This window comes from Trachinotus anak, unplaced genomic scaffold, assembly GCF_046630095.1.
Source record: "Trachinotus anak isolate AG129_WGS33_773 ecotype Australia unplaced genomic scaffold, CSIRO_AGI_Tana_v1 ptg000019l, whole genome shotgun sequence".
In the NCBI taxonomy this organism is placed as follows: Eukaryota; Metazoa; Chordata; class Actinopteri; order Carangiformes; family Carangidae; genus Trachinotus; species Trachinotus anak.
Genome location: NW_027273870.1, coordinates 28,356,274 through 28,382,359, shown reverse-complemented (window position 1 = coordinate 28,382,359; position 26,086 = coordinate 28,356,274). Strand labels below are relative to the sequence as shown.

At 41.2% G+C, this 26,086-nt stretch overlaps 2 protein-coding genes across 3 annotated transcripts in view; both read right to left on the bottom strand.

Annotated features, from left to right (window-relative positions):
• Nucleotides 1-4,025, bottom strand: part of LOC139636213 (butyrophilin-like protein 2) — a 45,073-nt gene extending 41,048 nt beyond the window's left edge. The window contains exons 1-2 of the mRNA XM_071504055.1: nt 2,850-4,025; nt 2,144-2,482 (exon numbers count right to left, since the gene is read on the bottom strand). Of these exons, the coding sequence (XP_071360156.1) occupies nt 2,144-2,482; nt 2,850-2,907 (397 nt within the window). The 5' untranslated portion in view covers nt 2,908-4,025. The remainder of the gene's footprint in view (nt 1-2,143; nt 2,483-2,849) is intronic.
• Nucleotides 4,026-5,226: 1,201 nt separating this feature from the next.
• Nucleotides 5,227-26,033, bottom strand: wipf2a (WAS/WASL interacting protein family, member 2a). Of its 2 annotated transcripts, XM_071504057.1 has the most exons (9): nt 25,372-26,033; nt 18,885-19,029; nt 17,467-17,599; nt 16,482-16,604; nt 15,158-15,829; nt 11,729-11,965; nt 9,430-9,531; nt 9,027-9,064; nt 5,227-7,509 (listed from the first exon to the last, which is right to left on the bottom strand). In XM_071504057.1, exons 2-8 carry the CDS (start codon nt 18,945-18,947, stop codon nt 9,060-9,062), a joined length of 1,335 nt encoding a protein of 444 aa, XP_071360158.1. In that variant the 5' UTR covers nt 18,948-19,029; nt 25,372-26,033; the 3' UTR covers nt 5,227-7,509; nt 9,027-9,059. The 2 variants fall into 2 exon arrangements, with proteins under 2 accessions (XP_071360158.1, XP_071360157.1); XM_071504056.1 differs by lacking the exon at nt 9,027-9,064 and having other exon boundaries at nt 25,372-26,028.
• Between the last annotated feature and the right edge of the window lie 53 nt (nt 26,034-26,086).

Genomic DNA, 26,086 nt, shown 5'->3' with positions numbered 1-26,086 from the left:
ACAACAACAAACGAATATAAAACATATAATCACCACAAACAGACAAAATCCGATCCCGTCTACACGTCCTGCAGGAAGCTCTCAGCAGCGCCGTGAGGGTCTTCATCCCCTCCTGTGGCTGGGGGCCTCAGCCTTTCCATCTCATACTTGTTTGTTTCGAGCGTCTTCTTGTGCGCCTCCTTGCAAACCTCTGTGAGAACAATGGAAACCAGTTTGAGACTCACTGAATTCACTGCCTACACACTGCTGGACACTGATCATATCTTCACCATCATAACAGTGAGAACAGTCACTCAAGCAGACAGGACAGTGAAGCTGAAAAGTTTCTGTGGGTGAACTGAGGAAGTGAGGGCAGGGGGGGTTAAGGGTTGTGACTTGTTTGAAAGTGTAGCTTGTTCAACCTTTATGTGAAAAAATAAATAAACTGAAAATGAAGATTTAAAAACCACAGAGGGAAGAAACTTCAAAACGAGACCTTAAGAGCAAGTACAGGAGTATTTCCAGCAAAAAGTACATTTGCTAAAGTACATTATCAACAGTAAAAGTATTTATTCTGCAGTAAAATGTCCCCAGTGACTTATTTATTATTATACCCGACAGTATTAGATTGTTAATACTGATGCAGTCATGTGTTCGCAGCTTTTTACTGCTTTAAAGATTTGGGGCCAGTTCCACAAAAAGATTTTCCTGAGTTTCCTTAAAATAAAAACAGGTGCACAACACACCAAGTCATCTCCTTAAGGTTTCCTTAAAATGTTCACTGAAGTATTTAAGGTTTTAAGGAATCTTAAGGAATCACTTAAAGTTAGTGAAACCATTGCACAAAAGACCTTAGCAACCAAACTAAAGAAAAAAAAAATAAAGGTGTGTAATGGCTGCGCTACAGTTTCAGGATCTTTCTGGTCAGTTGTAGCGTTTCGTGTCCACAGATCAGCAGTTTGGATTTCATTCCTCCAGTATAAACTCTGACTGAGGAACAACGTGGAGCTCTGGTCAAAGCAACAGGAGGATGAGAGAACAGTTCACTCCTCTCATGTTGTTAGCTTCCCTTAAGTGACAACAGCTACCATAAGCTAATGCCAGTCAACAGTCTCCATGGAAACAGTAGGATTTTACCACTGTAAAATCTCACTGCTGTAAATTACTTAACTTTTTTTCCTTAACTAAGGAAAAACCTTTTAAGAGATTCTGTGAAATGTCCCTTAATTAACTCCCACAACTAAGGAGGAACTAAACCTCAAGTGCTATACTTAGGTAAAATGTTTCGTGCAACCGGCTTTATGTGTCGTCGCTATAGTAACGACGCCGCGCTGAGGTCGTACTATCTGCAGGGGAAAAAAGATGACGTGCTCCTGCTTCCTGTCCGAGCCACAGATCCTGACTGGAGCAGGACCCGGACCAGCTCTCCACTCAAGGTGAGAACTGGTCTGTGTAAACACCGTGGTGTTGTTAACTACCTGGGGACCGGGCCAGGTGTAGATTCTGATCCTGATCACACTGACGCTGAAATCTTTTCACTGTGACACGCGAGGAACAAGAATCCTGTTTCGACTGTTCTGAGATAAAGTGTGAGGTTTTATTTTTCCATTGTTGACTTCTTTTACACACTTTTACAAAGTGGACTTCAGTTCAACTCTGGAGCAAATGTACTGATAATAAAATGTTACAGAGCAGAAGTTTGTAACTTACTGATCATTCCACATTTCACGGGGACTCCAATAATGAGAGCAGCAAGAACAAGAGCAACGCCAAGAACGCCGCCAATAATGGCAACAACATTCACCTTCCCAGCATCTGAGGGAAAATCAGAAAGAGCCGAGTTGAGACGAAGAACAAACTCAAAGGAGATGCAGTTTTTTCCCAACATATTGGAGTTATTCATTCTACTGATTCATCTATAGTTTACTGCTCCTGAAGAGAATTAAGAAACAACAGGTTTCTAGAGAATAAATCAAAGACATTTACCAGGGTTGTCAGACTTTGTGTTTTCTGTCACCTCAGGTCTCATAGTTGTGAAATCAGTTGTTGATGTCTTGTTGGATTTTTTTGCTGTCAATCAGAAACAAACTGTTTTTATTCTGTAAATTTTGAATGGAAAAGAATCCTAACATGTCCTGTGCAGTAATAAATTCATCATGCTTACCAACTGTGAGGTTAGTGGTGCAATAGGCTGTCAGGTTTACAACAAAACATGTGTACGGTCCACTGTCATTCAGCTGGACTGAGGAGATCTGCAGTGTAATGATTCCTCTGGTCAGGTCTCCATGGGTGAGAGTTGTCCTGCCTCTGTATTGATCCATCTGTGGACCACTGTCGTCCTTTCCATGTCGATATGAGTGGACTACCTTGTGGAGGTCAGCTCTCGTAACATCCAGGGTATAATCCACCAGGTTGGCAGGAGGATCCAGACGACACTGAAGAGCAACATCAACACCTTCTCCTCTCTGGATCGTCTGAGTCTGGCAGATGAGACGAGACTTTCCTGGAGAAACAAACACAACATTTACACAGTTTACAAACACAACACACGATCAACATTTCTAACATTTAAACAAGTCAAACACACAGTGGAGCAACAAATCTTAAAAATCTCTTTCCATTCAGGTCCATTTTAGGCCTTTTAGCTTATCCACAGGGGGACAGTCCTCCTATGTTTAATGAATAAATAAATAAATAAATAAATCCTCGGCATTTTATTTTTCTCAAACTGAAAACAAAAACGTCAGAACTAAAGTGTAGAGTTTTAGAAAAGTTCTTAAAATAGTGTGAACTACAGCCAGGTTAGACATGAACATCAAGCAAAGAGCGACAGGCCTGAGCAGTGCAGTCGTAATGTACCACAAACTCACCGGCTGAGAGCGATAAAACACCACAATACAGCAGCGAGACCAAGACTTTCACGGCCATTGTTGAACTGTTAAACTGTTAAACTGTTAAACTGTTAATCCCATTCAGCGTGTAGAAGACGGAAAACAGAAAAACCAGCTGCGCCGCCTCAATGTTATTCTCTTTAAAAACGGCGCCACAGTCACGTAAAGCGCGACTGGCGCCGTGCGTGACGTCAGGTCCTAGCCAATCAACAGCAAGCGACGTCACACGCATTTAAAGGTACAGGCGCCTGTATCGAGGCTCTTTGGTCCAGGCTGAAATCAAACCTAGTTTATTGTGGCGAGCATCGCGCAAAGTCAGTTCAACACAATAAAATTAAAACGAGGAGGTTTCATTCAATTGTTCACCATAGAATATATAAGATATAACACACACACATATATATACAGCAGCATGAAGACAAGAATGACTCCTGTACTCTGTTATAGTGTCAGTTCACTGCATAACAATACAAACTAGGCCATTCGTTTTTAAATATATTTCATTACTACTGCCGCGGTGGACCCCTACCTGCAGTCAGAATGGTACGGTCCAGAAGAGACCATTTCAGTTCACAGAGCTACAGACTGCGGGAGCATCTTCCGGTTTCTTGTCATTTGCAACATTTAACCTCGACCTTCATTTTCTGCAGAATTTCTCCTCGGTGTTTTCAAACCTCTGCAGTATTTTTGGTTGATCTATGATCCCGACACTTCAGATATCAGGATTATCAATTATCAATATCAACTCATCTGTGATGTGTTTACATTACACCCCTTAAATGATCAATATAAGCCCGATTCTTTTAGCTCCTCCAATGAACAACGAAGTGCCTGCTTCAAAATGTCAATGCATGAAGCTTCTTGTGCTTCAGATGATTAAAGAGGCCAAAACACAACAGTTTGCAATGCAACTAAATGATAAAGTCAGCTTCAATACACCTGAGCTGAAAAACTAAATAACGCTGGGATTTAAGTATTTTATCCTCACTGCCCTGAATCACACTCAGTGTCCATGATGCTCATTTAACTGAATAAACTTTAACTACTGGGACTATCTCCTTTATCTCCTTCTGCAAGATTTACCCACAAAGTTCAGTCAGACTTTGTTGTGCATTTGTTAAAATCCTCACTAGAGTTTCTGTTTTTATAAAATAAACGTGTAAATTAGATTTTTTACCTGTTTTTAAACAGTCCACAAGCAGAAAGTCGCCGCCAAGGATGAAGGTAAAACTCAAGTAGGGTGGCGACGTGATGACGTGGTGACTCATGCTCCTCCCCTCAACAAGATTTTCCCGCCATTCAAGGAGCTCTGTCAGGTCTCGTTGGCCGAGGGTGGCCGCGGGAGATTCAACGTGTGATTTTTGGCGGAATAAAACTTCCTGCCTCATGTTTTGTTCTGACGTCAGGACTTAAAGCGACAGTCGCACCGTGGTTTATCAAATAGTTGCCACCTGACTAATCGATTAATCATCTGTATTGATCCAGAGAGGTAAACAGTAGTCAACACACCCACCTCTACCTCCAGCTGATATCTGAGTATGAACACTGACATTAAATGTATTAAACCAGCTCAGATAGTGGTTCCTGATTAACGGGCTGCAGGAAACCCACAACATGAAAGAGTTAAGATGTTTGCAGCAGCTGAAAACATCATTTTCACACTCGCAAGACTTTAGTTTTCCTTTAAATATTAAATGTCTTTTAAAGGTCCGAATGAGTCACTGATTTTTGACCTGTTTTACTGAGTTGTACATTTACTCTGAATCATTGTTGAGATGACACAGTGACTTATGTTCACACAACTTTATGTCATGTGGTCGTGTGGAAATTTAATCCTATGTCTGTTTAATTACTTGTATGAGAAAATACAAGCAAACGACAACTGCTGTTCATCATTTTCATCATCGTCCTCCAAACAACTTTGGTAAAACACTGACAGACTTTCAGCAACTGAAGGATAATGAGTCGTGTTGACCATCGAAGAAAAGCTGCAGTCGACAGCTACAGCTGGAAGAGCACAGGTGTAAATAATAAAATAAACAATTAATTATTTCAATTTGCATCAGTTTCAGTGCTTTCATTTCATTTCGCAGCCACGTAGTCACTACAACTGACAGCTGTAGTTTCTTTACACACTGTAAACTCAAACAATGAAGTTTTACTTATGTGTTAACGCACCAAACTAAAAAGAGCATTATTTAAAGAGAGAGAACCAGACTGCTGAGATTTCACTGCATATTTTTTTCCTCAAGTATTTCTATATTGTGCTACGTACACTTTTATTTTTTTGTAAAGATGACACAGACTCATTAAAACACAGAAAAGGAGCAGAAAGAAAAAAGACATACCCAGTGGATCAGGTACCCTTTCCCCCCAACAGGAATACATTTATTTGAAATTATTTCAAATGATAAAAACATGGTTGATTAACATGAAATGACCACAGGGTTTTTGCTCTTTAGCGTGAACAAGGTGAGAACATGAGGAGGCAAATGTGACGGGTCACCTGTGCATCAAGGTGAGTGTACATCCACAACAGGAAGCGATGTTCCATTTGTTGTTGTTGTTGTTGTTTTGTGTTGTTGCCATCATCAACCTCTCACCACGTTACTTCACCTCATTTACCCGCCAACTGGGTTTTTAGAAACGGGATCCCCAAAACGCTGGTTTGTTGGCAAAGCCTCACACACATCCATCCAGCTCATTCACCCACATGGCCAAACATCCAGAGAAGCTCTATCAGACCAAAGTTCACCCACTGGAACATTGTTATAACTCTTAATCATTTCTCTTTCCTATATTACAAGCTTTTTACAACATAAAAATAGATCAATAACTATGATTACCATATTCCTTACTGTAAATATACAATATTTATTGCATTTTCAAATAGACTTGTTTCTTATTTACTTTGTTGTCATCATCTCCCCCCTAAAAAAAAAACAAAGAAAAAAAACAAAACTGAAAAATAAAAGCACTGGTACCATGAGTGACAACAGAGCTGTGTAAGGCAAAGACCAGCAGGAGGCGCTGCATCACTGAGAATGGAGAGTCTGACCTGAACAAGCGTTTCTTTTTGTTCATGTTTCCTGCATGATCTCTTAGTTTGAGTATTAGTGTTTTAACGTCAAGCTTAAAGAAAAGAGTAGTAAAGAACGTCCATCTGCTTCAACAGTTCTCTGGCACTTAAGTGTTCCTTTTTTTTTTTTGGTTAGCTGCTCCCAGCTACAATCTGTACAAACTGCATAGCAATTTAACATCAACGAATCGTCTCCCTCTGTCCTGCTTTAAAAGGGACCACCAGCAGCAAAAGTAAAATTATGGATTCTGAACAGAGTTGAGCTTTTACACCGATTTCCCTGGAAGAGAAATTCTGCAAAAAAAAAAAAAAAAAAGATCCCTTATAAACTCCTCAAAAACTCTGCAAACCTGCAGCTAAAATCATCCAAATGTGGTCCAGTAAACACATGATAAGTGAGTGTACATCGGCGGTGGCCCACACAAAGACCACAGTGTGTCTGCAGAAAGATGCTGCCTATGTGAACTACAGTTAGTCAGTCACATCAGGGACAAATTAGGAATGAATGTTGTGTTTTTTTTTTTTTTTTTTGTTTTTCAACGTGAACGCAATCCTGATGTCGTAAGCGTCATGCACAGTGTCTCGGTTAAGCAGTTAACCAGCCGTGCAACATTACAGAGATTTAAAAAAAAAAAAAAAAACCCAAATAAAGACAAGTAGGAAAAAAAAAGAAAGAAGAAAAGCGGGAAAGTCCAAATCTGAATTTAAAAATTAACAACCAGGCATAATTTGGCAAGCTTTCCTTAATGCATTTTGTCCATGATCAAAGAGAGAATTTATAGTTACATGTAGAACAAGTGTGGAAACTGTCCTCACTCTGCAGATCATTTGACTCCACCCGCTTTTGGCACACTGAGACAGAGAGATGATTCAAACGCACCCTCACCTGGCACTGCTGGAATGGCTATTAAAGACATAAACTAAGAAAAAAAAAAAAAAACATCACTCAGCCTCATATTCATGGCATCATCAGTTCTGTGGGAAAACTTGAGTGGAATCCATTTTCCAAAAAAACTCAAACACAGTTTCCATTTGTAGTGTTGATTTTTTTCCCATAACCAAAAATAATAAAAGAAAAGATGTTATTCAGAATTATGAAAATCACCATTATCATCATGAATATGCATTAAAAAAGGTGGAATGCACAGATTTGGAAGTGTTCGGAGTTTGGTCCTGATATGTAGTGTCAAACAGAAACCTCTGAGTCCAGTCAGCAGAGGAGAAGTCGAGGCGGTCACAGTCACGAAGGTCGAGTCTGTTTCTCGCCTCCGAGTGGTTTTTTTTCTCTCGTGCAAAAACAGAACGTGACCGATGAGTAGTGTCAAACCTGCGTAGTGTGGTAGTGTTTACTGTTTTTGGCCACTGTGCTTCCAGCTGGTGGTTTAGTGTTAGTGTGTATCTGTGTGTGTGTGTGTGTGTGTTGTAGTGTGTTTGTGATTCGAGTGCTTCTTCACCGCTCCCTCCTGACCGCCCACCAAGTCGGCTGACAGAGTCCAAGTCCTGAGCTGAGGCCCGTTCACCTCATCACCGGCGGCGCAGGAGGAGCCCCTCTCATCGTGGCTGAGGGCACAAACAGAGACAGGGGTCACTAAAGGTCGAACCTCACACTTACAAACTGGTAGAAATGATTAACTCTGAAGAACAGGCCGTAAATCCTGCAGGGCTGCAGGGACATGAAGACAGATCAAACGCTGGAAATAAGAGCGTCAGTCAAGAAACAGGTCAGTACAGATCTTTCAGCAGCTTCAGGAAGTACTGCTGCGACAGTCTTTTCACTTCCTGTCTGTTCCTGAAGTGAGAATATGTTGCACTGTGTAGTTTGCTTTCTGCAGCTTGTGATCACTTCACATTTTAGCAAATATCTCAGCAGTTTTATAAAAATATAACAAGCAATGTGAAGGACTGACGAAGCACGCTGCAGTCACATCGTGGTGACGATGGTCCCACAGCCGCAGGATCGGCATTGGTCATTGCCACTGGCTGAACCGTGTTGGTATTTGTTGGCGCTGCATAATTAATCAAAATATTATTGAAATCACAACGTGGCGAAGTGCAACATCCAAATCTCAGGAGCAAAACGTGTCACAACAACAGACCATAAATGAAGCGTTCTGGTGCCGACTAATCATGTAGATATAAGTGAACATGCTTTTAGTACAAGATCCAACAAAAATCACATCATTATTTATATTTTTTTCCTCCACTGAATCTAAAATGCAAAAATTATTATTCCAACTGAAATCATGACACAAGTTGCAGTCGCAATATCTGCCAAAATAATTGCAATGTGATTTTTTTGTATATCGTGCTGCTCTAGTATTTGTTTTCTTATGTGTTAAAACCAATATTACACAGTAACAGATCATATAATATTGGAGGTTGAAAGGAGAGATTATTTCATGAAGTGGTGTATTTACTATTACTCCGTCCAAATTCCGACCACACCAACACACACTCTACAAAAAACATAAAAACAAAACTAGAATTCCCGCCTCGTGACTGATTCCTCCACCAACCAGCCAAGTCGCAGGAAATGTGGTCACAACCTCTCCTTCCTGAGCTCCAGTGTTGAATAATGGCCAGAAGTGTTTTATGAACATTATGATGTCAAGGTAAAGTTGACCTTTGACCTTTTGGATATAAAATGTCACCACTATATTTTATCCATATAGACATTTGAGTTATGTCATAATCAATGTATGAAATGTGTTTTGTGAGGTCACAGTGACCTTTGACAACCTTTTAATTCCCTCAAGGCGTTGACCGGGGCTGACTGTCGCTGCTGTGGAGGCATAACAACAATTCAAAGTCCAGGAAGCAGCCTCCTCTGTCAGTACAATTAAAATATGTCAGCCATGCTTCCAAAATAAGGTCTCTGATATCTTACCTGCTGCATGTGTAACAGAAACAAGGTCACTACAGCGGCTTCATCACAGACTGAGCTCTACCACTCTACCACCTGAGCTCAAGCGGTTCCAACAGAGATTAACAGAGCAGTAAATGGGACAAAAGTTCTGAGCCACACATAAAAACTGTCAACCTGAAGATAACGTCTGCACAGACACACGGCAGCTCACCTGTCACCTCCATCCTCCTCCTGACACACGGCCTCATCCTGAGGAGTGACATCATCAGCTCAGTTTATGTCCCCAATAAACTCATATCAGTTTCCTAAGTGAATTATAATCACAACAAAACAGCGTCTGACATCTTGGGCCTATGAGACAGTTGCATCTAAATGAAAGCTCAGACAAAAATTACCCTTTTCTCTTCTTCAGTCCTGTACTTTCACCACTTCACCATCTTCTCACTGAGCAAATAAACCAAACTTGTCTGACAACAACACTCTGCTCTCAGTGAGATGTGTGTTCAAGGCCACTTGTTTCTCCGTATTATTGTTATCTTGAAAAAGTAAAGACAGGAAAAGATAAATGTAGTGAGGTGTAAACAGTGTCCTGCACAGAAGCGGCTGCTCCGTACCCTTGTTGTTTTTGCTGGGGTAGACCTTGTTGAAATGCCTGTACTCCTCTGGAGGTGGAAAGTCTTCGATGGGGTGGAAGTTGAACTTGGATTCAAAATCATCTGAGGGAAGAAAAAAAACAAAACAAAAAAGGCAGATTTTAAAAAATGTGCAACTAATTAATACAAAAAAACTAAAAACTAATTAAGGCAGTTGTACTGAAGTGTTTTATATTAAAAGGCATTTTTAATATTCTGCTGCCTCATCCATGTAAATATCTGTTATTTAATGACACAATAATTTGTGTTAGGGAAAAACACTTTTCCTTTTTGTGATTTTCTTTTTGCAAAATAGCAATAGTATAGTATATAGTATTCATATTATAGTAGTAGTAGTAGTTTTAGTATTAATATGTTTTGTTGTTAACACTGTATTTACCTCTGGTCGTGTCAATAAAGCCTGTTTGAATGTGAATTTACTTTAAAACCAAATATAAAGTAGTGCTCTGCAGGGTCAGTTGGTTACCTGTGTTTTTTTAACGACCTTCCAGCTAAAACATTAATAATTAAATGTCATTAATAAAACAGTTTACTACACTTCGCTTTCCTGTTTGGTTTCAATAAAACAACAACAAACAAAAAAACGTACAAATAGAAAGGTTTAGGCTCCATTCACTGTTTTTGTAAAGTGTCTGGACTTGAGAGATGATGAAGAGGAGTGAGTACTCCTCACTTTATGGATTATAGTTTATTTCAATCTTAATGTGCTCTATTAGGAATTACTGATGTGTGAAAATAATGTTTGGTGTCTTGTTCTTTGTGGCTTATGTTGCCTCAGTGTCCTCTGAGTGTCTTTAAACCCTAATCAGCTGCCTTTGTAGGTCAGTACAGTCAACAGTCTTCCTGCTTTAATTTGAAGGTGTTTACATCTTCAGACCTGCAGTGGGGGAACTTATCCCTCTACATAAAGTGAATGTTTGAAGTTTCTGAAACTTTTTATCTTCCCTGTGTGATGTCTGTACTGCAGCGATCCTGATTTCCTGCTTGTTTCAGGGTCTTCTTGCCTTGTCTTTAATTTTACAACCAATGTCCTAAAATTTGTGGCGTGGTATAACACAGGGCTGCACAGTCATATGAATACACTTAAAAACACTGAAAGCTAAAAGACAGCTATTTAACTTCATGGTGTTTTTTCCTGATAAAAGAAAAACATAAGACATAACTGTCCCGTTACTTCGACTTTTCTTTGGGTACTTTCTCAGTTTTCTGAACAGGACCCCCTGACAGTAATCTAGGAACTGCTCCGTCCCTCCTGATTTGTTCCAGTGCAACAGGAAACAAAGAAAGGCTCGTTTGCATGGCAGCACTGGGATATTTGACTATCGATGGCCATTCATCTCTGTTGCCCCCATGGCATCAAGATCATAAAGAAAACCATGTTAACAATTCCTCTGACTGAGCATTAAACAGGACAACGAGAGAGGTCAGAATGAGTTCAACATCAGAATTGCTGATGGGGAAGGAAAGACTAAAATGTCAGGAGTCACAGGATCTCATTTCATACAGAAAACAGCAGCCAGTCCTAACTCCTCATTTCAAACAAGCTCCAACACTTTGGGTTGTTTTATTTTCCCTACGCGTCTTCACATCTGAAATCTTGATCTGCAAGATTTTAGTCGTGGCACGTGCAAAGTGCTGAAGAGCGGAAAGAAGTCTGGCTGCATGGAGGTACATTTAGTAACAGTCCAGAAGAATGAGCAAGAAAGAAAAAGAGTGGTAAGAGGAGCGTTTCTCGTGTCCTCTACCCCCCTGACTGCAGACGGTTCCAGACCACAGAACATAAATGATATACGACATGATTTGAAGGATAAGATTACGTATGAACAGTAACTGGCTGTTGCAGGGTTTCTTTTGAACTTTTGGCCCAGTTTTCTCTGTGCTGGACTTTTTCTAATCATCTCATGCTTTTTTAACTTCAGCAGAGCGGTCCATGAAGTAACCAGTGTGTGAGCACCACCTTCCAGCATTTAGCAGCACATACAACCTGTGGCAGGTGACTACATTCCCTGAGTGTTTCTGGGTTCATCTGTATTTATTTTTTTTTAGTAAGTAACAACAATGAGAGTAACGTCTTGAAAGAACTGACGTAACCTTCAGGTGAGGGTCTACACAGCAGTTTAGATATTACTGCTGCTAGATTAGTAAAACATTTCTAACTAATCAAACAGTGAAATGATTAAAATCCTTCAGTGGCTGTGAACGGTGAAGCTGTGGATGAGTAGGAGGAAGATGATGATGCTGAAGCGCTGTCCTGACTTACCCATGATGGACTTGGAGGAGGACATGTTGGAGTGGCCGTTCCTGATGGGTGGAGGAGGTGGAGGGGGGCCGGCCGGGGTGCGGGAGGAGGAGGATGAGATGGAGGAAGAGGAGGGAGGAGGAGGTGGTTTGCCCACTCGGCTGTGGGACTCTGCAGAGCTGTTGATGCGGTACGGGGGCGGGGGAGGAGGGGCGTCCCGACCACCATTACGAGACCCGGAAGGGGGCACCTGGGGAGCTGTGTGGACGACAACGCACACACACACTTGAAGTACACAGCACCTATAACAACATAACTTCAACCAACAATAAATATGTCTGCTAAATATTCTCTGTGTGCATTTAATCAAATCATCTGGAGCAAGTTTCAAGTTGATTTTAATTTGTAATTTATTTATTTATTTTTTAATTGGAAAATGATCAGTAACTAAATTATGTGAAGTCAGATATTCAGATTGATATTGATCAGATTCATAATGTAAAACAGAGAAAATCTGCAAATGCTCACATTTGAGAAACTGGAAGCAGAGAATGTTTGGAATTGTTTGCTTGATAAAGGACCGGTCGATTAGCATTTGTTGATTTATTTATTGCTTTTAATGGACTATGATGAGCTGACTTATCGTTTCAGCACCACAACAAACACAGAACCACCGGCATGGTTCTTTTAATACTGCAGGATACCGACATCCAACAATGGAAAAATGACAAACTCCAATCTCTTGGTTTTTTGTAGTGCTCTAAAGATGAATCAATTAATCAGCTGATCATTTTAAAGCAGAAATGTCAAATATTTACTGACTTCTCAAATATGAGAATTTGATGCCTTTCTCTGTCACATGTCTGTATTTTTTATTTTACCATTTTATGGCAGTTTATAGACAAAACAATTATTAATAAATAAATAATAATAATAATATACGGCAGGTCAATTGATAATGAAATTAATCGTTAGTTCAAACTCTAGTTTATGCCATCACTCAACAAATCTCTATGGCGACATGAGCAGTTGGTTATAGTTAGTTCTGGAACAGAAACTGTTATAAACCGAGGCAGTAGTAACACATCATTTTGCTCTATTATACTTTTGAATATCAGAAATCTAAAAAGCAGTGTAAAGAGAAGCAGAGAGAATAAAGGAAATATCAGTCGTCCAGTGAGTTACTGTGAAAGTGGGGGTAAAAGCAGTGACAGTGAAAGTGAAGAGGAATGCTGGAATATTCCACAGGGCTTCAGGAATGCGGAGAAACCAGGAGGCCTCGTGGCGAATCGCTCCGTCGTCCAATCACAACACAGAGCTGCAGCTAACAAGTGCCTTCCTGTTTGGTGTGTTCACTCTGAATTTAGATTATGAATATGTTTCCAGTGAGACGTAAATCTGCTCTGAGGAGGAAAGAAGATCTTCAGCTCTAAGTTTATCAAAGATGGCGAGGATCATTTCTGGAAAACTGTGGGCGTCTTAAATCTTAAGAGTATTTCTTCCTATGTCAACATACACATATAAAAGCAACTTCTGCGTTACACACTTGAAGGGTACAGAGTTGTCTTATATGTGTGATCATCCAACCAAGCCTCAACACAGATCTGCTCCCCAAGTTAAAACACTGTAATTTCCCCGACTGTTGCTCCAAATAGGAAAAAAGTAATTTCCCAAAACACAAAAGCAGATCTCACAGGAAATATTAAACTATAGCACGTTAAGTGTCTGTGCAGTCACCTGACCTGGATGCCATTTGTGTGCTACACAAACGAACCATGTCACTGCCCTCTGCTCTACTTCCAGATTGGACCAGCAGGAGGTGTGACCATGTGGAGGAAATGTTTAAGTGGTACTGCGTTACACAACAGAGCGTCACAGATAACGAGTCAAAACTTGCTTGGGCCTCTGAATGAACATTCCTCCAGCTGAGGATGGAGACAGATGTCATCTACATCACTGGGACTGTTCAAACATTAAGGCTATATCCACACTAAGACGTTTCAGTTTTTAAAATGCCACGTTTACTCCTGCCATCCACACTACTCTCAAGTTTTCAAGCCCCTGAGACTTTTGGAAAAGCTGCTGGACCCGTTTTAATTTAAAACTCTGGGGTTGTGTTTTAGTCTGGACGGACAGAAACAGAGAGTTTAGGAAACGATGAAGCAGACACACACGTTTGTCCACTGACTGAGTTTCATCACTCATGACATCTTTCCCCCGATTTGTCGCTTCTATCGTGTGACCCTTTTCTGGATGAAAACAAACGGCATCAACCGTGACGTCGAGTGGTGAAAGCAACATGGTTAACGAATTACAAGTGTTGCTGACCTTGTTGTCTTTGCTTGCAGCTGTTGTGTAGTTAAATTCTGCATTTTACGAAGGAGAAACCTCTGGTCTTACTTTTCACCATTGCTGTTTCTCATTCATAGTATTTTCTGCAACTAAGCACCAACAGCTTCCTGTTTACACCGGCATGTACATTCCAAGTGTGTGTGTGTATTCACAAGATTTGTGTTGAGATGATTTCTGATATGGAGCTAAAACTCGTGTCTGGACAGAGATAGTTTAACTTTTCACATGCTACTTTAAAATGAGACACGTCCAACAACTGACTGATGGATGAGTCAGACGACAGATTCTCCACCCTAAGCCTTCAAGGAAACTAATTCTCCACCCTTAACCACCTAACTAATTTTCTTAACTACAGTCTATAACTGACTGATTGATCAATTCATTTATCAGACAAAGATCCCATTGGACGATTGGTCAGACCAAGCAGGTAATTTGAAGTAGTCACCAATTGTTCTGGGCAATTTTCTAAATTAAACAAATAATAATAAATTGAAAAAGTAATTGGCAGACTGATTTCTTTATTGATAATGATAATGATAATGATAAGTGGGAGCCCTCAACATAGTGGAAAAAAAAAAATCAAGTCTCACATGAGTAATTTGGGCCAGTTAACTAATTTTTCACTAATCCCTAATTTGTAGAGGAATCACAAGTAAAATAACCTGTGATTGGTCTTCACTAGTCTTTTGTTATAAGGGATAAACTGTGGTTGAACTTGTGCTGAGACTGTTCGATTAAACAGGACACATCCTCTGTCCTGCATCAGAAACACACTTAAGACCTTTACTGGAAATATCCCAGTATCCAGTATAACAGTCTGTGTTTGGCCAGTTCATGGCAGAATAACAGACCCAGACATCTGAGGTACATCCCTGGGTAATGATCAGCTGACCTGTGAGTGTTTAATGATGCCTCCAAGAGTCAACACAAACTGACTGAAGTGATCTTTAACGGTTTCTCTGATTGACACTAAACCCTGATCTCAAATCTTTTTTTTTGTTTTGTTTCCACAACTAGTATGAGTCATGACCTCTGACCTTTGAAACACAGAATTAGTGATGATGTAGTGCGTTTACAGTGCCGGGGGGTGTACTGCACCTGCTCTGCGTCCAGGCGGCTCTCTGGCGGGGGGTGGTGGTCGGGCACCTTGCTGAGAGGATGGAGACAACGAAGGAGGAGGCGGAGGAGCATGGCTGCGTCCTTGACTGCCGCCTCCCGATGAGTGCTTTTTGTGCAGGGAGTTGTGCCTCTGTGGCAGCTCCGGAGCTCCGCCCCCGTCTACGTGGGACGGCCCGTTGGAGATGCCGACTGATGTGTGTGGTCTGTAGGGTGGGGGAGGTGGAGGAACAGAGGAGCCACCTGTTGGAGGTCTGCTGGAAGATGGTGGCTTCACGGAACTGGGAGGGGTGGGGCCTCTGTTCGGGGTCGGTGGGAGGGGCTTTTCTCTGCTGTGAGAGGATGTGGAAGGTGGAGCAGGTGCTTTCTGGTTGGGGGTAGGCGGGGCGTTACCACGGCCACCCCTGCTGAAGGGTGGGGGAGGGGGCGGGGCCGAGGTGCTGTGCTTCATACCGCTGCCTGTGGAGGAGCTGCTGCTGGAGGGGCGGGAGATGTCAGGGAGTGAGGGGCGGTGGGAGCGCTGGTGCTCAGGTGGAGAGGGCTTGTTGGGTGGGGAGGGTGAGCTGGAGCGGCCTGTCGGGGGACGAGGAGCCGTGGGTCGGGACCCCGGGGGCCTCAGTGCGGATCTGCCCACTGAACCAGCTGCTGAGCCGTCTGGGTGGAGGACAGAGAGGTGGTGTTTAGTTCATCACAGCAAGAAAAAATCACTTTCAACACCAGCAGTTAACTGCTCTCAGCTGTAGTGAGGTCAAAGGTGTCATTAGCATCATGTAGATCCTACACGTTAATACCTGATATTTATGAAGTAAGCTCAGAGTTCTTGCTTTTCATTCATAATTCCTATCAATCGTTCCTCACTGCTTCAGCTCTGGCCACAAATACGTTTGCTCCATCAGAGATAAGTGGACTCAAGGGTGGAGGTGGGGGGGGGGGTCCATTAAGCTGGAAATAACTATGCTCATATTAAAATCCCCTCCGTTTATTCATGCACTGTGAATTGGTGAATTGTTTACTGATGATGGAGAAACATTACTGGGAGTAAAAATAAAAGTACAAGCTCAGGAGTTTATCTGCAGTTTATCTAATTCAGTTCATCCACTGCTTGTGCAGATTATCAGTGACTGATGTAATGTGACTGATAACGTTGAGAGGTGGACTTCGACCTCAGCTCCCCTCCCTGGTTTATTTATTTACACAAATGATGAGGACACTTTAACAAAAATGTGTCAGCCTTCATAGAAAATCCGCTAATTACGTAACAATAATAAATAAAGCAAAGAAATTACAGATCTAACAAAGTTTTTACCTCCAACTGGGCGTAATTTTGGCACACCGCCTTGGAAAAGGCCTCCCATTCCCATTGGGCCTCCGCCACCAAAACCTCCACCTCCTCCTCCTCCGCCGCCTCCACCACCACTTCCTCCTGATTCTGGTGAAATAAATTAGGCAAATGTCAATACAAACAAATACGAAAGCAGAAGTACGAAAACATTTTAATATTCAAATACTCAGGAGAACAGTGGTTATTTAGCACCATGGAGTGTGCACAAGAAAGAAAAGAGGTACAATATTATTAATATACCCAGGCACACAGCTCATACCCAGCTCAAAAAATATTACCTTATATTTTCACAGAATATCTCCATATTTATTCAGGCTTCTCCAGAGAGAAGCTGAGATGGTACTACACTGAGAAACTACACTGAGATGGTTTTTGGTTCTTAAAACCACAGATATAGCTTCTCATGGAGAGAACACTGCTAATAAAACTCTCCGAAGTGTAACATATGGGACCTTTAAAGATCACCAACTGTTAAAAGAACTTGTATGAAAATGAAAAAAATTTTGTGCTTTCATGTGTTTGAGGAATTAAAAACAAAGACTGAGTTGACCGAGCTAAGACTAATGCAGTCTAATACAACTGTCCTGCATTACATCCTCCTTCATGAAGGTTATAATGATCAGATTTTGTTGAGAGATGTTGATTCAACTGTAGGATCATTCCGGAGGAGGTGGTTTACAGTCCTGTTGAATTGTGCTGCATCACAGAGACATGTTTCTGTTATTTAATGTGCCCTTGTTGATATAAATGTGGTGGATAAATTACTACAAACACATAATAAACTGTAATAATAATAAATAAGTATAAACACATTTGAAGAACTTTAACACAAGGTTCAGTAACTAGTGTCTTCCCCTGATTTTTAAAGACTGAAATGCAGTAAAATGCTCCAAAAAAAGCCTCCGTGTTAAGGTTTGAGTGTGTATACAATGAACTTGCTGTGACTCACTCTCTAGAATGGGAGCGCTCCGGTCATTGACCGCGGTGACCTTCTTCAGCTTGGCGCCTTTGCAGATGTCTGACAGCAGCGCTCCTCTGCCTTTAGCCTCGGATGAGCTCAGTTTGGGAGGAGTCGTGTTCGCCTGTGAGGATAAAAAAACAAAACAAAAACAAACAAACAAAGTCACAAGATGAAAACTTGAGATCACACCTTCATTTCCCCGGGTCTGAACTGTAGTGGAAAGTTTGTGGACTTTGTTTGAAATCAAACTGCACAGTTAAGTTAAAGAGAACCAGGGATTGTAAACAAAAGTCACATGACTCAGCAGGTTTTTACTAGACGGCTTTTGGTGACTTGTCATCCTGTCTGCTTTTTTCATTATGGCAGAGTTTGACTCCTTGAAACTACAGATTTTTACTCTAATTAACCTTCTCTATTGTTCATAGGACCACAAACATAGGAACAAGATGATCTGCCCAAGCTGGTCTCATTTTCTTACACTCAGTTTTCCAAGAATAAGTAACTACACTACAGATCTCTGAAAGTGAGTGTTTCACAAATCAAATATGTTTTTTGGGCCATTTTGTGTTTATTATTCAGAGGAGTATTATGCATAGGACAGTGAAGAGTGACAGGAAATGGGACAGAGAGTAGGGGAATGACATGTGGCAAAGAGTCCGGCCTGGTGGGAGTTGAACCAGGGTCTCCCGTGCTCAGAGCATTTGTGCTCACATGGTATGCGCCACTTGCCTATCAGGTCATCCTCAAACATGTTTTTGTAGGAGAGTGTTCACTATTGTCCCTTTGTAATCTTGTTGAAATCCTGCTGTGCTACCACAGGACAGTGTGTTAATGCTCAGGGTTTCATTATACCAGGGTAATACCAGGGTAATACCAGGGTACCCAGTCCAAATTAATTAAAATGATGTCCACCTTTTAAAAAAAGGCAAGAGTAAAAAATTACCGTTTCAAAAAACAGGAAGCTGCTCACCTGTAATTCTGTACAGGTGAATGATTGGTAAATTTAGGAAGTATGAAGAAAAAAGGAAAAACTGCTCGATGAATGCAGTCCAATAAAAACACAAAAAACTAAAGCCTCAAATGTTACAAGTAGTTTGACTCAACAACTGAAAACAGGATATCTGAAGCTCATAAATTCAAGATTTTGCATTTATGAGCTTCTTTGCAAGATTAACAGTAAACTGTTCTAAATGAATGTGTTTATGATTCTGAATGATGGGACCAGGCAGCATGTGATCCCTCATCATCGTGTTAGATGTCCAATTATGTCCCATCATATAGTGTTAACAGTTTCCTGACTGGACAAACAAACTGTAACTGTAAGTGAATTCTGCGACACTGAAGTGTACGACATCGCTGCCGCCGTCTGATGTAACCTTTACTGTGTGTTCAGTCTAGTCACTGACCTCATTGAAGGTGGGTGGGGGCGGGGGTCCAGGGGGAGGAGGGGGAGGGGGAGGAATAGGCATCCTGTCCCTCTGTTGGCACTTCTCTGTGGGGGGGTAAAGGCAGGTGACTCACTGTCTCAGCTGGGACGACACACACTGACTCCTGAAAAACAACAGACACAGTATTTTAACTGATCAAACTGAAAAACTTCCGTTCAATGATCATTGAAAAACAGGAACATCGTTATCAGTGCACCCTCACATGCACTTTCAGATCCAAGTCAGGTGCAAAAATCCTGTTTCTGATGAATGCACAACAAACAAACTGCTCTTTTCTTCGATACATAATGTGAAGGCACATCAGCAGTTTTGACACTGACACCCCCATAACAACAGATCCATTTCTTTATTTCAGAGGTTGTGTCCTTGTTTACTTGATCTATTTTTGATCCTTTTGTTGGGAAAGCTCTGCACAGCACACTGGCAAATAAATAATAACTTTCTACCGGCAAGATCTGTCATACTCTAGTGACAAAGAAACAAAAAACATGTATATGTAGGGCTGCGCCAGTATTTAAACAGTTGTCTTCATCATTTCATGATGGAGTCTTGCATGAATCCAAAGGACTGCCAACCAGTGGTAGACCTCTTCTAAGATTTATATTTGAAAAACCTGAAATACTCAATGTAAGTTGCACCAATAATCAAATAGCTGCTTAGAAAAACAGCCACACTGTGAAAGGTCTTCACCAGTGGGACAACCTTTGGTTTTGAGAAAACACTCCTCTGCACAGTTTTTCTGAAGTGGTTCTCCACAGCTGCAGCTTGGTGATATTGGTGTAAAATGAGGATGGACAAACTATAGAACAAACAGTACTGTGCAGATGTTGGGCACTTGATACGTTTAGATTCATCCATGTCCATCATACAACACCATCAGGGAGATGTCTGATCAGTCTGATACTCCTTCTGCAGCAGGACAATGGGCCCAAACACAGATTAGGGATGGGCAGTCTGTTTAGTCCCAACACAGTTTTGTAAGAAACCGAAAATATTTTATATTTATATTTCAAATGGTTAAAACCTTATTTAATTGTAGAGCTGTGAGCAGATCACTGGAGACGGATGCTAATGCCAGGTCTGAGCAGGGCCCAAGAGGCTGCTTCAGTTCTGACTGAGTGGTGAGGAGACCCAGGTATCTAACCTCTGTGGGGTTGTTATCAAGGCCACTGATGTCACTTGGTTTGTTAGTGCTCCTGGATGTTGTAACAACAGACGTTGGAGTCACATGAGGCCGAGTGTAAATGGTTGTTAAATCTCCAGGGAAGAGATGATGAGTAGAGCGTTGATGAGCATTGTAGGTGGGAGATAAATGATGTTGTAGATCTCCTCCTCTGTTGACGGATGGTTTCACTACTTTGGACGTTGTCGTCTAAATCCTATATGAACATGATAACTCATTCTTAAAATGTCTCCATGGTTTTCTGAGGCTCAAGATGAATAAACTCACTCTCCTTATTTTGTAGGAGAAAACCTGAACTGGCAAAAACATGAGCTCACCATGATTAGTTGCAGTTACAATATTTTCCTGCTTACACATGTGCTGTGTTAAAGAGAAAACAAGATGACGAGCCGGCTGCCAGCGAGCCTCATTCTGCTCCTTCACAGTGGAAACAAATGTCTGTTCCCACTTCACTCTAAAGAAAACATTCATGGTAGAAGGAAGCTGTTGCTGAAGCAGCTCCCGGGATGCATCAGTGCAGTTCAGAGAAGATGAACATTTCAACAAGGACCCGCAGACAGAAAGAGGCTTAGAGTGGTTTAAATCTCAGCTGTAAACCCATTTGTAGCCTTGTTAACAGTTAGAGTCTGGGACGGTAGCACTGAAACATCTGGACCACTTCTGGATGGACTGCCATAGATATTTATGGATCCCTGAGGATGACTCCTACTGACTTTGGTGTCTTCATCACCTCGAAAGAGTGAATCTTGGTGGACTTCATGCTTTGCAGTGGAAGTCCCTCCTGCAGTGACTTCTATCACCAACACAGCAAACTAAGTAGAACTGAAAACCTTTCTCTCAGCGTTTCATTCGCATTAAACCAAGATTTTTCAGAACCCAAAACTGAACTTTAAAAAAGGTGCTACAGAGAGGAAATCTTTAAAAACACAAGCTTTGTGCTGTGGACAGCAGTAAAGAAGACAGCTTTTTCTCTCCTCTCGCCTCTGTGTGGTCACTCATTTTGAATGTCAATTAAGCCACAGACAAAACACGAGTGCTGTTATTAGAGCTGCAGCTAGTGATTACTTTCATTACTGATTTCATTATTTGATTAAGCGGTTCTCCTTTTGTGATTCTGCCTCGATGGAGATTGTGGGATCCCTGGAAAGTTCATACAGTATTTCCTCCGTTTTACCATCAGGTACTTTCATTTCTGCTTGTCTCGACTATTGCGGGCCTGTCTCTGCTCTGTCAGCCAAGAACAGAAACCTGAGGCTGCAGTGGCCACAGACTCACCAACACTGGACAGATGAAGACTGGAAAAACGTAGTCCGGTCTGATGGATCTGGATTTCTGCTGAGGCAGCAGATGGTGGGGTCAGAATGTGGCATCAACCGCATGAACCTGCCTTGTGTCAACAGTGCAGGCTGCTGGTGGTGGTGGTCTAACAGTGTGGGGGATGTTTTCTTTTCACAATTTGGGCTTTTAATACCAATCAGTGGTTTAATGTCTCAGACTGAGTATTGTTGCTGCCCATGTTCGTCCCTTTATGGCCACAGTTCACCATCTTCTAATGGCTACTTCCTGCAGGATAATGCTCCATGTCACAAAGCTAAAGCCGTCTCACACTGGTTTCATGAACATGACAGTGAGTTCAGTGAACTTCAGTGAACCTGCCCCCAGTCTCGAGACCTGAATCCAATAGAGGACCTTCGGGATGTGGTAGAACAGGAGATTGACATGAGATGAGCAGAATCTCACTGTGCCACAAATAACGGAGGCTGTTTGAGAGGGGGAACTACCCAGTGTGTCTACAGTGTTCCTGATGAAGTGCTTGCCGGGTGTTTAGCATGCATCCTTCAAAATAAATAACAGATTAATCGTTAGTGAAATTAACTGTTAGTTGCAGCCGTATTTTAAAGTGAAAACGACAATTTTGAACAACAAAGCACTAAGGTTATACCCAGTATGCTCCTACATGTTGGAAAATTGTTTTACTTAGATTCACTTCTGTAAAGCTGCTGCTCTTGTAGAACAAAGTTTTCAGTTTAAACTCAACATAAAGAAAACCTGCTGCTGAATTTATATTTCCTCAAAGCAAAAAACACATCCATATAAAGCCTCCCTATGATATACCTTTACCTGAAACTGCTCTAAATATGTCAGCTCGGCACACAATGACTGACTCAGGTCACTGGATCTCCCCAAACCAGTTAGCTGCCTGGGCCCATTGTTGGCTCATGCAGGCTACGTTGCCTCCTTACCCCACCCTCACCCTCTGCTCCTCCACTCCTCAGGCTGCAAGGCTGAGTGTCGGGGCAGGTTTTCACCGAGGGAGACCAAAGGAATCTCACCCAGCAAGCTCACCAGTTAGTCAGTGACATGGTTTAAATGGAAAGGCCCAGCAGCAGAGGCAGAGACAGAGTGGGAGATTAAAGAAATGTTTCAGTGCACGAAGACTGAAGCCACAGACAGAGACTAGTTTCAGTGACTGTTACTGTATTCTGCCTCTAATTATAAGACTAATAATCAGGTTATCCAACCGCAATCAACACACCTCAAGCAATTACGTCAGCCTGTTTGAAATTGACATGTGTAAACCTATAACCAATTCAAAAGACGAAAACCACTTCATGTAAATGTTTTGGATTATTTTTAGTATAATAAAGAAACATACACTGTTGGCCGTCAAGGTTTTTAACAGAGTTTTTTCACTCTGCTTCTAAATTAGAGCTTTAACAATTAGTTGATTGACTGCTTAATTGGTTTTGAGAATCATTCACCAAGCGGCTGTTGCAGAATATCTACTTTTCTCTGTTTGATATGAATGTAAACTGAAGACAGTTTGATTTACGGCTCTGGTAACTTCTGACAACACAACATCTTACAGACTAGATAGATGAATGGATGTTAAACATAATGGCTTGTTGCAGCCAACATTACTTTCTATTCTGGGGGAAAAAAAACAAGTCTTCTGCTGACACAAGTATTTTGCAAAACATGAACAGATGTAAGAATTACTGGGCGCCTTAAAGGGATCTAAAACAACAACAAAAAACCCTCCTGATGCAGAATACTTGGAGTTCAGTCTGTCCTAGGCCTCTCTTCTGTCCTTTAGTATGATGCAATTTATTTTTAATAATAACATTTTGATAATTGACTAACCATTTAGTCTTCTGTCATTCAAGAAAAATGTGAAAACTTTTACTCAGGTTTGAGCTTCTCAAATGGCAGAATTTCTGCTCATCTTGGGCCTGAATGACAGAAAACTTCAGGTCAGTTCAAACAAAACCAGATGTCTGAAGACATCACCTTGGATTCTGTAAAGCTGTGACTTGTATTTTTTTTTTTTTCTTTTTCACTTTTAAACACCACACTATTAAATCAATGACTGGCAGATTGATTGATAATGAAGCTAATTGTTAATTGCGGCCCTACTTAAGAGGACATATGAGATACTGGGTATTTAAATTCTGAATAAGTAAAATCTCATGTCAGTCTCTCCTTTATGTGAGGATCTGATGGCTTTTAGAAAAGAAGATTAAAGAATATTTCTTGTCCTCTGCAGCAAAAACAAAAAACAAAAACACACAAAACTGGCAGCCACACACTGATAAAAACCAACAGGTCCTGACCTTTGACCCCTATAATCTGACTAATCATTTCCATTCACGGTCAAAGTAAAGTGAGGTCTTAAGTAGGTCACGATCACTGAGGTTTGGGCTCCACTTAGCTGCTCACCCAAACAGTTGGTAAATAGCCATATAATGGAAAAAAAAGTTTCCCCACATCAACTGTGTGAGGCTACACAGAGGACTACAGCCAGGGAGGGGGTGAGGATGGGAGCTGTATGAGGAAGTTGGATGCTTTTGTGGTTAAGGAAATACACTGAGCTAAAGGCCAATGGCTGTGTGTGGGTTTCTAGGCTTTTTCTGGGAAAATGGCAGCCAGAGGTATTAGTATTCCCATTTTAGAACACTTTGTACTTTTACTCTTAAACTCTTATTGTGAAAAGTTAAACTAACCAACTGTATATACATTTTAGACATGCTTAGACAACTGATTAATTATTTAAGTCAGTTTTCATGTAAAAACATCCAAACATTTGATGGTTTTAGGGATGCAGCTAATGATCATTTTCATTATTGATTAATTAACGCTTTGGTCTATTAAGCATAACAGTGATAAATGCCCATGATAATATCAAATGTCTAGTTTAGTTTGATCAACAGTCCATAATGTAAAAAAAAAAAAAAAAAAAAACTAGATTACTAGATGCAATTCCTCTCATTTGAGAAGCTGGAACCATCAAATGTTTTGCACTCTTACTTGAATGTCTGAATCGATTAATCAATTATCAAAAATGGTTGGTAATCAGTCTATAAGTGGATTGACTGTTGCAGCTCTTCATGGTTTCAGCTTCTCAAATGTGACTTGTGACTTCATGCTTTTCTTAGTAACATGTGATAATAAGTTGAATATCTTTGGATGGTGGAAAGTAAAACAGGTATTTCTCACTATTTTCTGACATTCTGTAGACAAAACAATTAATTTAGAAATTAATCATCACATTAATCATAACTAAAAACAGGGTTTCTTCAGAGTTCTCTCAGTTGTATTTGAGACCAAGTATAATTTAACCTGTTGCAGTCATGCTACCTGAGCATGAAAGATATCCATATAACCCAGTAGGAATGACAAAGCCTACACTGATCTACCAAGTGCATTGTTAAATAAATGTCTTTTTTTTTTTTTTTTTTTACACTTATTTCATATTTTTGACATTATTTCATGGCATATATAAATATATTATAATGAATGAATCATTCAACATGATCTGGCCCTGAATGAGCAACAGACAGGGGAGAACCTAAATCAAACCTAAAGACTTTTCAAGAGATCCAGATAAAATTGTTAAAAGTTAAATATCCATCGAGTACTTTTGATACTGTAAGTACACTTACCTGATATTGCTTAGATATTTAAGTGAATTACGACTTTTACTGGCAATAAGGTAAATCTATGGTGAGGTATTTGTATTTACTTATGTAAAAGGTCTGATTACTTCTCCCAGTCGTACATGTTGTTGGGTAAATTCATCAAGTAGAAAACATAGAAACCGACCGACATTAAGCGCAGTAAAACAGGATTAATCAGGCCTGGGCAGGTTGTGCAGCTGCTGCAGCCGCTCCCAGGTAAATAGCCACTGAAACAAACACACCTGGGACTAGCTTCAACTTAGGTGGAGTAAAGTTAGCTTCGGCAGCCTGACATTTAACTTACCCTGGCTCGAAGAAGCGGAGGTCTGATAGTCTCGTCCTCCAAAACAACATGAATGGAAAGTGCCGTTGTGGCAATCCGTGCTCGGAGCAGTTTGACAAAAATTAGGATGGGAGGGTGCTGGCAGGTCGCGGTGATGTAACTTAACGCCACCAAAAACACTCACAAGTTAGCCGGCTAACGTTAGCCTGCTGTCGACGGTTAACCAGCGCAGCTAGTGGCGGTCACACTGGAGCTAGCCGCTGTTAGCCGCTAGCTGTTAGCCGCTAGCTGTTAGCCGCTAGCTGTTAGCCGTTAGCCGCTAGCCGTTAGCTGTTAGCTGTTAGCCGTTAGCTGTTTACTTCCCAGCTGTCAGTGTCAGCGATGTCCGGCTCTCACTACAAGACGCCTCTGAGATAATGCAGCGCACAAAACTATCAGTTAAAGGCGTTTGAGAGACACTTTTAACAGTTTCAGGTAGCTATGAAAAAGTTTAGCCGCACTCCTGACGTGCGAGCAGAGCCATACTCCCCGCTGACACAGTTTAATCGGTCCCTGCTCGGAAACACGGAAACGGGCCGACCGACACAAAATGGAGGGACGTCAGCGCCGCGTTCAGGCGCTGCAGGAAATTCCACTTAAACCTAAAGGTCGGTTTATCATGTGATGACGAGCCTCAGGTATAAGGTGAAGCCTAACTTTACTCTCACAGACATAGATGTATGACTGAACGACCCCC